An 18037-nucleotide genomic window follows, 5' to 3' on the forward strand; every position below is an offset into this window, starting at 1 on the left:
TGCTGACAGAGACGAGAGATAAAATTGTTTAAACTCTATGAAACTAATCATACAACTTTTCCTTGTTTGAGTTAACACTTCCCGTACCGCTTTCTGTGGAGACGGTGGCACTTCTTAATTCTTTGGTGGTAGCATTGTGTCAAGTACAAACCCGTTAGAGGTATAAGAGGTGTACTTTTGTACTTGCTAACATGAAAATATAGCCTGAATAACCTGGTTTTAAAACGTATTTCAGGACTAATATGTTGAGTATTCGGGCCGAAAGCAGCTTGTATCGTGAATAACTCTGTCATCAACTATCATAGATGGCTTAGGCGTCTTTAAAGAGACTTATATTAGAAATTAAGAGGGAGGTATTATCCCAAAGTTTTGCTCACCAAGGCGGCAGTTGTTATTACATACCATTCTGAGAAGCTCACTAAAGTGCGAGCGGCAATCGACCCTATAAACAACATTTTCACACCACATATGACAGGTAGAGGCAGCATTACTAGCACCGCTCATACCACAGTCTAATATACACAGTCGCGAAGCTTGGCTCATTTTTTTCATCCATGCGACTCCAGCGCTCCGCGTGGCCAGCAAGCTTCTGGTCTACTGAAATATTTAAGTTGTGTATAATTTTCAAGGTTAGTGTGAGGTAGTTCCATTACAAGTGATTCATTTTCTGTTAAATTAACATGGTGTTCACGAAATGAGATATGTGTAGTGCAGTTAACTGCTCCAATAACAAGAAGACACCAGAGCTATCAGTTTTTAGGTTTCCTAAAGATGCTGAAAGATAAGGCAAGGCTTATTGGCTACGGTTTACATTTTCGCATAATAGACCAATATTGTGAAGATGTATAAATAGAAGTTCAAATAAGTAGGTTTTTGGTTTGTCAATTATCCAGAAGTATAACTCAGTGGGGGAAATCCACCCAATCATTAAATTAAATAACGTTTTAACCCAATCTTTTCCTCTAACACTTAGCGATATTTTAATTTTCAGGAGTAGAAAATGGCTTGTAAACAGTAGGAAGGCTGATTTAATGAAGAAATATGTTAACTATTTGTACAACAACATACAGTTATGCTCGAATCATTTTGAAGACAGCCAGTTTATGTCAGTCGAAAAGAAGAAATTAGTGTGGAATGCAGTTCCAACAGTATTCGACATTCCAAATAAACCTCCACGGATTTCCTTAAAGTGAAGGTTATTGATTAGAGATGATGGATCCATGTCAAAGAAGAAGAAATTATCTTGTAGGCAGTCAAGAGGTGTTGAGAGAACAGGAGCTGCTGTTAGGACAGAGACTGTTTCAGACATCGCACCATCTGTATCGAGTAATCCAGTAGAAGTGTCAGCGGCAGAAGAAATACATACATTGAATGAAATTATTGATAGCCTGAAGAAGAAGTGCAAATATAAGTCAGCTGAAGTGGTTCGTTTGCGGCGGAAGTGTAGGGAGCTAAAGAGGTGTACATGCACATAAAAATGTCAAGGTAGAAAGCATAAAGTAGCTGGGAAAAGTGTTCTCTCGGACAGAGAAAAACTGAAATGTATAGGTTCCAAATACCTGACGAAGGAGGCACTTAATGTATTGTTACATCAAATTAGGAAACCAATACTAAAATAAGTGTTGAGTTAGATGGAATGTGGAAATTAAGTTATTCGCTCTAAACTTATTATACTGTATTCCGCAAGGTTACCGATTTCTGTGTCAGTACTTTGATCTCCCCTCAGTACGAACACTGCAGAAATACATGGAGGATGTTCGGCTTAAATGTGGATTAAATGAAGGTATTTTTCAATTACAGAAAGAAAAAGTAAAATATTTTCCAGAACATGAAAGATTAGTGAATATTTCAGTGGATGAAATGTCATTAATGTGCAACATGGCATATGATCCTTCTAGTGACAGTATCATTGGGTTTGAATATTTAGGTGATGACCGTACACCAAAAGTAGCAAATAGTGCATTTGTTATGATGATAAATGGGGTTTTAGCAAGTTCAGGCAGCCATTATTATATTGTCTTACTCAGGATGGAATAAGTGTCGATCATTTTCCATAGGAATGTTGTGAAGGTACTAAGCTGTTGCTAGTGAAATTATTTGTGAAACTGAGATTATATTACATCATCAAATTTTGCAATGAAAGTTTTCAGTGCCATAGAAAAAACACGAAGTACCTAAAATTCAGGTTGATGAGATCTTAACCAAATTCAGTTCAATAAAAGGTCTTATAACAAGGCTTTCCATGCTGTAGCAATAAACAGTCTAGCCTATCAGCGTGTTCTGTAAAATTTACTATTAAAATAGTTGTTCAGATGGTTGCAATATTTATAATTTACGTAGAGGTACAATCAGCTGTTGCGTAGAGAACAGTACCGGCTTGCTGCCCGCTGCGAGCGCTGGTGTCGTTCCGCTTGTTAACAGGATGCCATTTCATCACTAAGGAGCTTCGCAACTGTGTGTATTAGACTGTGGCTCATACCTCAGTCACTTTCATACTGTCACCCACCGCTGATCTGGAATGTAGGGCTGTCGCTCAGTAGGCAGATTGGAAATTTATGTAACATCTCCCTTGATAAATAATTCCAGTCCTTATTTTCTCTTCTTATAAACGACTCTGTTTCTCCTCGTGATTTATATTCATATTTATATTCATTTTGTGATCTTTACTACTTTTTAAAACTCCATTGAATATTGTTCGTCTACTAATGTTAAAGTAAGCCATCTCTCCATAGAGAGGTCGGAATATTCCGCTTGGTGGAACTGTTCATCTTCTTACTCACAAGTCTTCACAGCCTAAAGTTTGCAACATTTCTGTAACACTACTCTTTTTTCGGGAATCACCCAGAACACATCGTGCTGCTTTCTATTGAATCTTTTCCAGTTATCTTATCAAGTATTCCTGGTATAATAATGGCGTCCGGCCTCCGAGGAGGCCTAGTGCTGGTGTTTCGAATTGACGCCGTATCGGCGACTTACTTGTGTATAAGGATGGGGCCCTACCTGCGATGAATTCTAATGATAAAGACGGAGCACAATCGCCCAGCCACCAAGCCACCAGAATTTATAAATGAATATTAAATTCCCCGAACTTGTCGGAAATCTAACTCAGGACCTCCTGCACCAATGACCAGCATGCTAACCATTTAGCCATGATACCAGTCAGTAATCCTTGTTTGTGTCCCATGCTTTATAACCATATTTTTGGGGTCTTATCAGTGACTTATACGCCCTCTCCTTTTCATTTTTACTGCAAACCTGTAAATACCCTAATAATCATATGAAGATGTCCGTAACTCCAATGAAGGTCTAACCTTCTAAGCAGGAGGAAAACATAATTTCTCTGCGTATGTATCCACGTTTGTTACTCAGTACTGAATCACCATATTTCGCTGAATTCTGTAAGCTACGGGTTATTGCCTATCAAGCTACAGCATTCGTAGAGGAAAGATCGGTTCGCCATGAAATATTTAGCCGCGTTCTACAGTCCCATCATTTTCGCTGACCGTCTGAATTTGAACTAATTGTAAACCCGTTTCTGTAGGACTATAGTCAGTGTGTTTGTTACTAACCGTCAGATCGTAATTGTACTGAACGTCGATGGATATCTGGCATCGATAAACTAGGACAAATACATCATATCGATAATTTTAGCAAGTGTAATCGTGGCAGTCATATAGTTAAAATTGTCGAAAATAAAGACCAAGGATACTTACATGGAAGGAGATGAATTCTTATGGTACTTTAAAAAATTACATAGTAAATTACTGGTATATATACCCCTTCATCGCACGGGAATTTGCAGTGGATTACATGTTTCCTTCAGGAATTTATGGGAAGTAACATGGTTCTATTCGCTCGTATAATGAGACAGGTTAAAATTATATTTTCCTACGAAAGCGCTTGGCAGTAACGTGAAATGTGATGAAGTTAAACAAAGTAGAAAGAGAATGACTACGATATCCGTTTTTTTGTACGGTACAGTCCCTGGTAAGAAGTTGTGCGAAATTCTCCATCGTTCGCAGGTTGCATATTGTATGTCTGACCAATGGCGTGGCTCTCTGACGTTGATGATATTCCCCTTAGTATCTGCCCTATCGAAAAGAGTAAAATGGCTCTTTAGCTTTTCTCGTTATATTTTGCGTTATTACCCGTCGTATGATAAATAGGTACATGGCATAAAAGGAATGAAAAACAAAACATATTCGCAAACTTTTGATGGACCTAATGTTGACTAAAATATTAGAGAATCTTCCTATAAATACCAACTCCATGTGATGACTATGCACCTGATAACACAATCCTGAGTTAGTAGTTTCCAAATACATAGTTTGGTTCGAATAAGTCCAGCAGTTTTCCACTCTTAAGGACGGACGGACGGACGGACAGACAACAAAGTGATAAGTTCTAGCTCATGTTTCCTCGGTGTTCAGTTACATTAGGTGGGGTTATTTTTGAAGCCGAACAAATGTTATGCATTCATTGACGAAATGAAATGTCGTATGGCTTTCAGTGCCGGGATACCCCAGAACGGTTTCGGCTCGCCAGGTGCAGGTCTTTATATTTGACTCCCGTAGGTGACCTGCGCGTCATGATGAGGATGAAATGATGATGAAGACAACACATACACCCAGCCCCCGTGCCATTAGAATTAACCAATTAAGGTTAAAATCCACGACCCAGCCGGGAATCGAACCCAGGACCCTCTGAACCGAAGGCCAGTGCGCTGACCGTTCAGGCAACGAGTCGGACCATTCATTGATTATCTTCTGTTATGAACACTTCAGATAACTGTAGGTTTGTGATTGTGTGCGTCGCTGGCCGCAGAGCAGGAAGCCCGTAGGAAACAGAAAGTTTCTCCATCATTTGAAGAGTAAGCGAAATTATGTACATAACACAACTTATTTAAAATGGAGAGCCGTTTCATATATAGTCTACAGATTTTACATATAATCAATAGTGAATGAGAAAATATAAAAAGGAACTCTTTTGGTCTTCGTATAAACCCCTAATGTATTCAGTGATTTTTAAATATTATGCATATCGAAACCTGTTCCTGGATGAGTGGACTCTAAATATGTAGTTGGGTGGAGATCTATTCAGCCATTTACCCGTGATGGTGGAACAGACGGACATACAGACACGAAAGATTAAAAACGACCGATACGGCCTTGAGTTGACCAAAACCGGATTAATATATCAACATATGGCGAAATAAATGACATTACAACTCTATTTATAACATTGGAAATATGCTTCGAAGTATCTCGGATTATCTCTGTTTTCCATATAGATGTTCTGACGTTCAGGACCATACCCTGGAGATAAAAGTTTTAGAAGACTTTATCAAAAAATCTTATCATCTAAAACTTTCTACTGACCGAAAAGAAAATAACACGAAGGAATACTTATGTCTTCACAGTACTTCCCAGCAGGAATAGAGTTAGTAATGGTGGTAAAGGATACTACTTTAAGGGGATTTACAACTAGACAACTGTCCACCATTAGCTCAAATAAAAGGAGAAAAAGAATTTTCTATATTCCGAAAAGGTACAGGAAAAGAATGAAAAGGGACTTTGTAGGCCTCGCTGACCTACGCAAGGATGTCTGATAGGGAAGGCGAAAGGAAGAAGTCAGGAACAAATGAGAGGCAGTAGGCCCTGTGGACACAAGCTAACCATCCATCTACCAACCAAACGACCAATATTTCATGTTCCAACTAATGAAATAACAAACGAACGCCTTAACTTTGAAAACTCCTGTGATGACACCTCTTGGATTACGTGGCTGTATTGCATGCTCTTGCCTACAGAAGGAAGGAGGAATTTTGTAAGGGTGGTGAACTTGAATGCATATCTCCCAATGATGCTATCAGGGAAATCAAACAAGCTCTGTGATTGACACCTGTTCTTCTTGTTGAATTACAAGGTAAGAAGCAGGTGTTTCTATTATTAACGCCGATATCAACAATGCGTTTTTTTTGTGTGAGATAAAGGAAATCATTGGATATATAAATCCCGTGAATGTATGATAAATTCAACAGTCAGTAGTACAAGCTGAACGTCACCATGAAAGGTAGGTGACTTCTTCTAAAGAGTACACGTTTCTACACTATTTAATCTCATTCGAACAAAGTTATTCCTTTTCATAAAATAGACGTTCTTTCTCAGACAGTCGGTGATTCTCTTTTCTAATTTTTAATATATGGAACTGAAAGGATTTAGGATTATTGCTGAGAAAAATATTTTTCAAGGGTTTTGTATAGGATATAATTCTCTTAGGAACAATTCTCCATTTCTTTCGTCATTCGGGTACAAATATATCTACAGATAAGAGAGTAATTCTATAAATAGAGGTTCCAAGGCGTTGGTTAAAGGATTTGTTCACAGTAAATTGCTTACTTGTCAGACAAATGTTAATCTTGGATGGCAAAATTAACAGGAAGATATCACTTATCAGTACTAATTGAGGAATATAAGTATCAATAAATCGAGTAAAATATTTAAAATCTGTTTTCTCCATTGCCAGTGAGAAACGATATCGGCACGTGTAGTAAGATGGACGTGTTACTAAAACTGATATGTAGCATATCACAAAGTCTGCTAAAGAGAATAAAAATGTTAAATGTAAGATAATGGTGATATCAGTCACGTAATATTCAATTATTATTAATGTTATCACTTACCCAAAAGAAAACTGAGCAGTCTTTTAAAACAAATTAACCTTACTTGCTATTTTTGAAGTACACTGGAATCGTTGATGTCTTCTGAAGTGTCATTAACACATTTCTCGATTTTCCTCCACGATATTCCTTAAAACAGGATGTAATTGTCCGAAAGCTGTTTGTTAACGTTTGCCTCCATCGTTATACAAATTCCTGTCGAACATGTAAGATTTAACTAGCAATAAGAACAGAATTACTACAAAAATTAGTATAGGAGTAATAATTTCACAGAGTACAACACTAGGTATTTGTAAGAAGGTAACGAGGAAAAATATTCAAAATTAAGTATGTACTCTCACACATCACAGTGGAAATACCAAATATTTTTATTTTCTCTCAGGTCTTCTCGTCGTGTGTGTGTTGGTAGCACTGGCCTACGTCCAGTCTGCTCCCGTGGACACTGCGGAACAGCAGCCAGCTCAGGTTCCTGAAGATGTAAAAGATGTCGACGAAGCTGCAACTGCCCAGGACCCTCAAGAAGTAGGCAAGCATCATCATCATGATCACCACTCGGATCATCACCATCACGACCATGACTGGGACCACCACAACCATCACGATGATCATAATAACGATCATCATCACCATCATGATGATCATGATAATGACAACCACCAGCCTGACCCAGCCAACTTGTGCGCAGCCGCTAGAGCTGACAGATGGCACTTGCCCTACCCTACGGACACACACAAGTTCGTCAAGTGTGACCTGACCACAGGGAAGGGTACAGTCTTCACCTGTCCTTCAGGTCTTGTCTTCAACCCTGCCATCCAAGTGTGTGCTTATGCTTAACCTGTGTAATACCTCATCATATTAAAAATATGCACTGCTGTAAATGTATGTAATCTGCAGTTGTCTGCTTTGAAATAGAATAAATAACGATTAGGTTGCATATATATTCCTTCCAGTTTTATTTGATTGTTTTTTTTTCAAATTATAGGTGAAATTTCTGTTCATCCAACAAATAGCTATGAGCCACATTTATTCATTGTTACGATGGAGTTTTGGCTGAATGATCACCGTAGTGTCCTAAGGTTCTGAGGACCTCGGCTTCTATTCTTGGCTGGTCAGAGGATTTTACCTGGGTATGGATTAATTCTAGTTCGAATACTAGGTGTTTGGGTCTTTTAAATATACACTTCATCTACATTCAACCCAGCATACTACCAAGTTAAAGTAGCAGTGGCTAAAGCATCTTCCATGCAGGGTTGGTGTCAGAAAGGGCATTAGGCAGTAAAACTGGTTCAAACGAAAGAAATTCAGACCCCTTCGTAATAGGGAAAACGGGTTTTGAAGGTGAAGGCAAATATGGCGGAAATGATGTGCAAAATAATAATAATAATAATAATAATAATAATAATAATAATAATAATAGTAATAATAATAATAATAATAATAATAATAATAATCTTAGTCTTCTACCGCTTTTCCGACTTCTGTGGGGTAGCAGGTGTGAACTGCGTTGCACAGGTGGACTTCTCCCTGTTTTTACGGCCGAATGCCCTTACTGACGCCAATCCTGTATGGATCGATGTAAGAAAACTATTGCGTGTTTCTGTGGTGGTTGGTGGTGTAGTGTATTGCCTGAATATGAAGAGGAAAGTGTTGGGACAAACACAAACAGCCAGTCCTCGAGCCAGGAGAACTAAGCAGACGCGATAAAATCTCGGACCCGGCCGGAAATCGAACTCGGGTCCCTCTGAGGCGAAGGCCTCAACGCTGACCATTCAGCCAAGGATTCGGATAAAATAATAATAATAATAATAATAATAATAATAATAATAATAATAATAATAATAATAGTGGTGTGTGGCCTCCACTGAGGCGTGGTACAGGTCATTCGAGGTGACGCCGCATAGACGTCCAGCGTTTCTATGAGAATGGGGCCCTCCCTACATATGATGAATTCTAATTGTGAAAATGGCACACACACCCAGACCCCGAGCTATGGAAATTAACCAATTAAAGTTCAAGCATGGAATCAGACCCGGGTCCAGCTGAACCAAATGCCAGCACGCTAACGATTTAACCATGGATCCGGAGAATTATGTGTTATTAAATAGGACTACTATTGGCAAATTATGAAGAACGCCTTTCCAGCCACAAAGAAACGATGCTAGCAGTTATGCTCTGTTCAAGACCCAAAGGCCCCACTTGTTAGTGCATGGGTCCACTGGATTTGCTATTTGTTCTGAAAGGTTTATCTTTGAAAATCCCAAGCAAATGCGAAGACATATCTGTAACTGGCACTGTTTACTGGTACCCTTCATAAGTAAATCGCCGTTTGACGTGCATTTTTCAAATAATTAATTATAGCTCAGAAACTCTTAGTTTGTGAGAGGCAGAGTTTGTGTTGCGACAGAAACAAGAAAGAAAATGCCAATTAAAAAAACTCTACTCATGGCGTATTTTATTTCGACAATACACATCATACTGTAGGTTTCTTATGCCAAAATATGACTCCGACACTGGTCCGTTACAATTTTTGACATCAACAGTGTTGTGCGCCATGAATTTCTACCTGCTGGTCAAACTATTGAATCGGCGGTATTATTTCAATGTCTTGAGACTTCCGAGAGAGATTTTGACTTGCAAATGATTAGAATTATGGAGAAATAACTCCTGGAACCACCGTCATAACAATGCTCCAGTTGACCCATCACTGTTGATCTGTGAAGTTTTGGCGAACATGAAGGCATATGTTCTTTCTAATCAACCCTACTCACCTGAGCTATAGTCGTAATATTAAAAGAAGCGCTCTGACAGCTAGCGCAGGAGGGTGGGCCTACTGTAGTGCCGTTGCACGATGTCGCCACAATCCTACATCCCTTTCTCCTTCTCGATCTCATTCGCACTCACACTGAACCATTCACGACAAGAAAAGTTTTGTTTCCCCAGGAGGACCGCAGTCACGTGACCATGACGACCGCAGTGGGTCTGCTCACGTTTTTCTGGTAACCGTACCTCTGCTTCCTTCTGTCCAGCCAGCCGGATAGTATATGGACCCTCCCTGCGCTCGCTGTCAGAACGCTTGTTTTCCTATTACGACTCTAATCCTGGTAGACATATTTCCATTCTCCAGTCCGAAATTCACCCTGAAAGGACGAAGATGAAACTTAAATCACTGATAAAACTGTCGCAGGTAAGACCTTTAAAGAGTTATTGTCAATCTTCGGTTGCTTTTCTGAACAAGCTTCGTACTGGGCATCCACAAAGCACCATTCAGTATGTAGTATGACCTATTCTCGCTGCTGTATATGAATCGAAGGGACGATGTATTCCGTTGCGTAGCTTCCAGATATTGCCTGCGAACATTCTTCCTGCAACTGTGCACGTAGATCTCGCAGAGTTCGAGAAGCTGGTTGATGTCGGCGCAGACATCGCCATGTCACATCTAAAATTTGTTCAGTTGGTGACAAGTCTGGTGACCTTTCAAGCCAATAACGATATTTTGTCACCTCGTTGAGCCTGTTGGATGGTGCGACCTATATGGACACATGCTTTTACATTTACAATGGAAATTTGATTCATCGCACATTCGACTGGAAATGGGGCCGCAGAATCTCAATGATATATCACTGTGTTATCTCCAGCACATCCAAAACTTACCATCGAAATAATCCCTGGAAAGAACTTCAACTTTGTCATTGCGGACTTCAAGTTTTATTATTTGCTGAATTGATGATCTCGTCGGAATAAAGATATAACAATCATATTTTTCAAACGTGAAAATTTATTGATTTGTTGGTTACATCCTTTTACCGGGGAGGTCTTCAGTTCAACTAATAATAGAATTTGTCTTCATTAATTTGTCCATATATAAGTCAGTGCTAAACACGAAACCTGGACACTCTATCCTTTGAGGAAAAATTCCAACATGTTCAGTTGTGTAACATTTTGGCCCCGAAAATTTTCGAAATATGGAGGAAATTTTAATGAAGCGCAGACCTTCGTTTCGGGGTGACTGGTGGACTAAACGGTGTCTTATCACAAAACAGATAGCACAATCGCCGCTAAATTTTGTGAGATCTACAACTTTGGTCCTATGAAATTTGCCACTCCTCCATCCCTTATACGTTAGACAGAGCTGCATTTATTGACTGTAACCAAATCTCCCCAACTCGATTGCGACTAGCATTATAATAAAATCTCTCCATATTCACTGTGAATCGTGGCATTAAAATGAGCCTGACGTTATAATAGAAACTCCCGAACTCGATGTGAATGGCAGTAGGAAACCTGGCCTGCGATTGTCTTCAAAGGTTCTCAACGCGCACCTTACATCAGAAAGTCTGGGGTCGCCCCGTGGTGTTTCTCGGATAATGCTAAGGGACATGCAATATAATATAATCTCACTCACTGCGTATACAGTGATTTACGTAGAAATCCGTATGAAGTGTAGAATACCGTTGCGAAGCACAGGCACATTTGCTAGTATGAAATATTTAAAAAAATACTCCGCATCTTTGAATTTCTTCGATGAACTCTTTGCACCTCACACGCCATCTCATATTCAAGCAGGTTACTATGTTTTGGAAGGCAACAAGTGCCGAGAAGAAACAACTGACAGTCACGCTGAGGCAAGTATAAAAGTATTTATTGCATTATTTGAGAAATTGATGTGTTTGTGTTCCTATCCGGCGAGCCTCCCTCCGTTCGTGAAGGCAGGCTGGTATGGTACTTGCCTGTGGACTCGGCGGTGTCGGATGTATGAGGACACTCTCACGTTAACAATGTAGGTATTCATCTCGTTAAAGCTATCTGGAGGAAACACACACTGTAGCGCAGGTCTTAGAGCACCAAACAGAAACATAAAAATAGGACCCATTGAGTTCCAATATTTTTCTAAACACACACACACACACTCACACACACTCACACACTCACACACACACACACACACACACACACACACACACACACACACACACACACACACACACACACACACACACACACACACACACACAATCACTACTGGTCTGAATTTAGGGCAGTCGCCCTGGTGACAGATTCCCTATCTGTTGTTTTCCTAGCTTTTCTTAAATGATTTACTGAACATCTCCCTTCGTAAGTTATTCCAATCACTAACTCCCCTTCCTATAAATGAATATTTGCCCCAATTTTTCCTCTTAAATTCCAACTTTATCTTCATATTGTGATCCTTCCTTCTTTTATAAACGCCACTCAAACTTATTCATCTACCAATGTCATTCCACGCAATCTTTCCGCTGACATCTCGGAACATACCACTTAGTCGAGCAGCTCTTCTTCTTTCTCCCAATTCTTCCCATCCCAAACTTTGCAACATTTTTGTAACGCTACTCTTTTGTTGGAAATCACCCAGAACAAATCGAGCTGCTTTTCTTTGGATTTTTTCCAGTTCTTGAATCAGGTAATCCTGAACCTCACCAGGATTGCTATTGATCCAGGCTACGGATGATAAAAACTGATTAGCACTATATACTAACACTGGCTTTGTGTGACTGCTACAATCTCAAGACACACCCTATCATACCGTCTTTCTTCCAATGAATTCCATCTCCTCTGAATGCTCCTTTATATGTTCTTAAAAGGGACGCCACACACGGGGAAACCATATGATACATACACTTCTCCTTTGTGCAAACTCAATCTTGGTTCCCACGCTCCCCCCGCTTAAATCGTACTAATAAAGGCAATTGCACTTAGTACATCGGATCAGCTCGAAGCACACAGTAAGTTACAAATTTCCTGTTATTTTAACTTTAGCGAAATTTGTTCCCATGAGTAATTATCATCATATTTTCATACCTTTCTAGGCCTGCTTCATGCCGTTATTCTTCTTATAAGTGTGGTATCTGTGAATCCTTAGGCAGTATTTGAGTCTTTCTATCCTTTTCCCTGACTTTGTCGCTCTCTCACACATATTGCCACGCCCAGTCTAGCTTGCTTTGCGCCCCTTCAAGCTCCAAGCTTCTTTTCAGGCCTTTCCAGTTTCGACTCCCGGTACGGCGTTCATGATACGTTATATAATATCTCTATCACCATGGAACGATATGGTTCAATATGCAGTAACCAGTTTGACCTATCCCGATGACTTATTGTACCACATACATCGGCACATTATTGATATTTCCATTGTTGTTATGAAAAATACGTCATGTGTCGAAACAGACAGTAGCGAAGTTCGATGTTGTGCATGTCCGTAACGGAACCAGGATGTCGTTTGTTCAACGGAACACGTTGTATTTGTTTAAAGTACTGAAGAGGTTGTTATAACAGAAGGACATTTATTTTAGAGTAATATTTTCGCTCATAAGGGATAGGACGTGGAAATAACTCATGTTTGGAACATATTTCAGGCGAATTTCATGATAAGTTTCACAAAGGTCCTCTGATTAACACTGTTAGGTTACAAGTTTTTGACATGTTCCACCTTACAGAAAGTGTTCCCACTCAAAGAAGAGGTTGAATAGCTTGGCCTGTTACGGTGACAATAACCACGAGTGGTTCCTGACCAAGGAGTTACAGTTTTCGACAATAAGTTTTCGGCAGACAGCTTCTAAAATGGTTATGCTTGCAACGTACATACTTTCAAGAAACTGGGTCGATTTGCTCATCGAATACAGACTAGAAAAAACTTTTAAGTGATGTTGGATTTGCAAACATTACGGTGTGCTTTGTGATAGAGGGCTAGAGTGGCAATGGTATATGACGATCCCGCCTTCTTTTCGAACACGTGTTTTAGTGAGGAATGTCACATTCTTCTCGGTGGGTACACGAATAGACAGACAATTCGCTTCCTTGCTTTTGAACGCATATACATCATTGTTCAGAAACCCCTCCACTCTGCTAGTGTAACAATATAATGTGTCATATCTGCAACAGGTCCACTGGGCCCGAATTTTGTTGAAGATGATGTTTGATATCTTCTGAAATTATCCATATTTGATATAGAAACCTCATTACCTCATTATTTCTGAGGGATCTGTGAATATATCTTCGCGCATATAACATCGCACATAATATTCGTTAGTTCTAACACCTGTCACACTGCCAGAAACTCACTCAATTTTCTCCGTGAAAATGTTCTTGAATACATAATTTCCCGTGGAACGCATTTTTACTGTCCTTCGTACTCATATGACTTGAAACCATCCGATACCTACGTATGGGGTATTTTATTGGTGCCTATTTTTAGCAGAATCTTTCGAAAATTGTGGAATTGCAAGAAAATATCGTAACTCTTTTCGCAATTTGCAGCGACCTTCATTTGAAAACATATTTCAAAGTCTATGCGAAAGTAATGAGTATTGTTTGTTAGGCATTTTGAATATTCTTTTTAATAGAGAATGTTAGTGAACGACGAATGAAAACGTTGCTTAACTCTATGAGTAATTTTTATATTTAACTAGCAAATGTACCCGTGCTTCGCTACGGTACTCTACATTGTATACGGATTCCTCCGTAAATTACTGTAAAGGCAGTGAGTAGGCCCGTAACTTGGCAGGGTGGGCTCGCGACCACGGACCCTTAGGTGAGTCTCCAAAGCGACTTCAATTTATTAATATATATATTATATTTCACCCCCCTACCGAGGGGTTCTAGGGGCGTCTTGCTCCCACAGTACTTTTTCCACATAGTAGGTTATATTTGTACGCCCCCACCGCAAAGGGGGCTGAAGTTGAACTTTAAAAAATCCGAAGTGTCAGTATTCATGTCAGCTACCCCGAAATCTATGGATTCGACACTATTTTCGATTATTTGTATATATCACTCCCCCCCTCGCCACAAAGGGCGTGAAAATGAAAGGCCTCCACACGTAATACCGTGCGAGTTGAAATAGAACGAAAGTTGACCAAGGGAGGTCGAAAAGGATAGATGAAAGTGAGAAGCCTAGCACAAGGAAACAGAAGCAATGTCAGGACTCAGCTAAGGCCCCGCGATCGCCAACCCATACTCCCTACTTAACAGCCCCTGAGGTTGCTTGTAGTCGCCTCTTATGACACGGCATCATGATAGCACTCGAATTCGACTGCGACTGACAGTAGTAAAGGGAACGTGCCATTATAATGAAAATACCTTCCCTATTTCCAGTCATAGTGTAGTTGGGGAAGTATCATGAAATCGCAGGTGGCCTTGGGTGTTAGCAATCAAAAACGTGATGGAGTTTTTCCGTTTTAATGCCAGGCCACCGTGTGTACTTCCAGTCGCTGTCGAGTTGGAGAGTTCCCATTACAATGGGATATCTTGTTTCCTTTTTCCAATGATAATCAGTTGGGGAGTTTTAACTATAATGGCAAGCGGACTTGTCTACCGACAGTATTAGTCCAATTGGGGAGTTCGAGTAGAAGTCAGAGTCGAGTTGGGAGTTTTAATTATAATGACAGTTCTGCTTACTTATTTTTTTGCTATTTGCTTTAGGTCGCACCGACACAGATATGTCTTATGGCGATGAAGGGATAGGAAAGGCCTAGGAAGTGAAAGGAAGCGGCCGTGGCCTTAATTAAGGTACAGCCCCGGCTTTTGCCTGGTGTGAAAATGGGAAACCACGGAAAACCATCTTCAGGGCTGCCGACAGTGAGGCTCGAACCCACTATCCCCCGATTACTGGATACTGGCCGCACCTAAGCGACTGCAGCTATCGAGCTCGGTTGCTTACTTAGTGCCGGTCACAGTCGAGGTGGAGGGTTTCCGTTATTACGGTAGATCATTTTTGCTATTCCCAGTCAGATGAGTTGGAAAGTTTCGGTTAGAAAAGAAGGCCCATTTGTCTACTGTTAGCGAAATGTATTTAGGGTTCTTCAATATAATGGCAGGCCCACTGGTGGGCAGGCGGTCACAATCGAATTTCAAGGTTCCCATTATCATTATAGGTCGTCTTTGCTATCCCCAGTCACTGTTGATTTGCGACGTTTTCATTGAAATGGCATTTCCGCTTGCCTATGGCCAGTTAGTATCAAGTTGGCGACTTTTCATGACAATGTCAAGCCTTCTTGCCTATTACCAATCAAAAATGTGTTCGGGCGTGTGGGTTATAAAAGTAGGTCCCCTTGCTACTGCCAAACCCAGTCAATTTGGGGGTTCCCATGATAACGGCAGATCTTCTTTCCTATTTCCGGTTATCGTGTTTTGATTATATTGCCAGGCCCCCTTGCGTATTGGCAGTCACAACGAAGTTGGACAGTTTTCATTGTAATATTATTCCAGTTTGTCTACTGCGAAAAACATTGAGTTGAGGAGTTAAAATTATATTGGCAGGCCCCCTTACCTTCTGCCAGTCACAACCGACGTGGGGTATTTTCATTACAGTGGCAGATCCTCTTGCCTATTGCCAGTCACAGTCGAGGTGGAAGGTTCCCTACCGCTACAGACAGTAGATTTGAGCAGCTTTGGTTATGATGACAGCCAACGGCCGTAGCCGTGTTGAAGCACCGGATCCTGTGAGATCTCCGAAGTTAAGCAACACTGGACGTGGTCAAGATTTGGATGGGTTGCCACGCGCTGTTGGGTGGGGTTAAGGGAATGGAGGAGCGGAAAGGGACTGGCCACCCTACCGTACGTAAACTCCGGCTCAGGCACACCTCTCCGGAGGTTCGGACCTGCCTTCGGGCAGAATACACCCTTTAGTTATGATGTCAGGCATACTTTCTCTTATTGCCTGTCACAATGGACTTGCGCAGGTTTCATTATAATGGCCGGCCCACTTGCCTATCGATAGCCACAGCCCTCTTTCCTATATTCAGTCATAGTGTAATTGGCGAGGTTTGGTTATAATGGTAGTCCCGCTTGCCTACTGCGAGTCACAATCGAGTTGAGGAGTTTTAATTATAGTAGCAGTTCCCCTTGCCTACTACCAGTCACATTCAAAATGGGGAGGTTTCATCATCAATGCTGGTAGAGTTTACCAGTGCTAGTCACAGTCGAGTTTGAAGTTGCTATTATAACGGCCGATCTCCTTTCCTATTTCCAGTCATAGTCGAATTGGGAAGGATTTTTATAATAGCAAGCCCCTTACCTACTGCAATTCACAATCGAGTTGAGGAGTTTTAATTATAATAGCACTCCCCCTTGCCTACCACCAGTGTCAATCAAGCTCGAGAGTTTTCATTTTAAGGGCAGACCCCCTTACCTAGGGCCAATCGCAGTCAATTCGGAGAATTCCCATTTTAACGTAGGTCTTCTTCCCTATTCCCAGTCAGTGTCGATTTGGCCAGTTTTCATTATGTTGGCATGCCCCCATTTCTACTTCCAGATAATCAACAGTGTGCTTGGAAAAATTAAGTAACACTGATGATCTTCCCATAATTAGGAGTCTATTCGTTTATGGGATCAATTTCATTTAATTTGTCACCAGTACACGTACTGAAGCGAAGGAAGAACAGAGTCATTGAAGAACCTCTTGATAAACAATGTTTCGTGTTTTATTTTCTGGTGCACATATAAACAGGGACTTGCTGCTGCTGACTCGGGAACATGCGACGTACAGTTGCCCGTGGGAAAAGCAGGGTGATCTGAGGTCAAGTCCAGCAATACTCAACGTCTGGCCTTGGGATTTATTAATAGTCATCGCAAAGCAGAGGCTGACTGGAAACTGCAGACGCTTGAACTCAAACGGGTAGTTGGTTGGGATTAGTGGTATCCGCGGGATAAGAACTGACTCTCCTTCACCGCATCCAGTCATGATAGTTGCCTCTATCACATGTTTGTGGAGGGCGTTTACCTGAAGTCTTGTCCCATTGCACAAATTAGGTGGGCTGAGATTGCGCATGAGTATGATTGGTGCGCCGATCTTTAAGGTAATTTTGTGCGATGGAAGCCCCGGAGCCGTTATAGAATTCAGGAACTCAGGAGGATAGTGAACTGCGTCGTCAGAGTTGATTACTTCATTGACAGACGTATAAACTGTCTCCTCGCCGTGGAACATTGTGAGGATAGTCGAATTAATGTACGCCGCTTGTTCATTAGTTGGAGTTAAGATCGCTCTGCAGCAGAGCCATGAGATGGGTTTGCTCCTAATATTTTCTACGTCCGGGTACACCGATGAAATGAGAGCTTCAAGGTTAGAAAGCGACAAACAAAATTCATCAGAAAGAGTAATGATCCCGTTACTGTCTCCCAGTGAGCCGTTCCCAATCGACAACAATATTTCAGTGAATGTATGTATGTTTTCATCACCACCTAGATGTACCCTCATATTCTGTGTCAGAGACAGTTTTTTGATATTTGGCCAAAGTGATGATCTCCGTAATGAAGCGTTCACTTCATCTGCTCTGCTCCCTCTTGGAACAACCGGTAACGTTTGACGAAAATCACCAGAAAAGAGGATAGGGA

General features: G+C 40.8%; 2 protein-coding genes across 2 annotated transcripts in view; one reads left to right on the plus strand and one right to left on the minus strand.

Annotated features, from left to right (window-relative positions):
• Positions 1-18037, minus strand: part of LOC136873993 (high-affinity zinc uptake system protein ZnuA-like) — a 60945-nt gene that overhangs the window by 28659 nt on the left and 14249 nt on the right. The window lies entirely within an intron of this gene.
• On the plus strand, positions 6036-7620 carry LOC136873998 (protein disconnected-like). The gene is made up of 2 exons (XM_067147445.2): positions 6036-6072; positions 7062-7620. The coding sequence occupies exons 1-2, from the start codon at positions 6066-6068 to the stop codon at positions 7511-7513; spliced, it is 459 nt and encodes a 152-aa protein (XP_067003546.1). The 5' UTR covers positions 6036-6065; the 3' UTR covers positions 7514-7620.

The sequence above is a fragment of the Anabrus simplex genome, chromosome 1, assembly GCF_040414725.1.
Source record: "Anabrus simplex isolate iqAnaSimp1 chromosome 1, ASM4041472v1, whole genome shotgun sequence".
In the NCBI taxonomy this organism is placed as follows: Eukaryota; Metazoa; Arthropoda; class Insecta; order Orthoptera; family Tettigoniidae; genus Anabrus; species Anabrus simplex.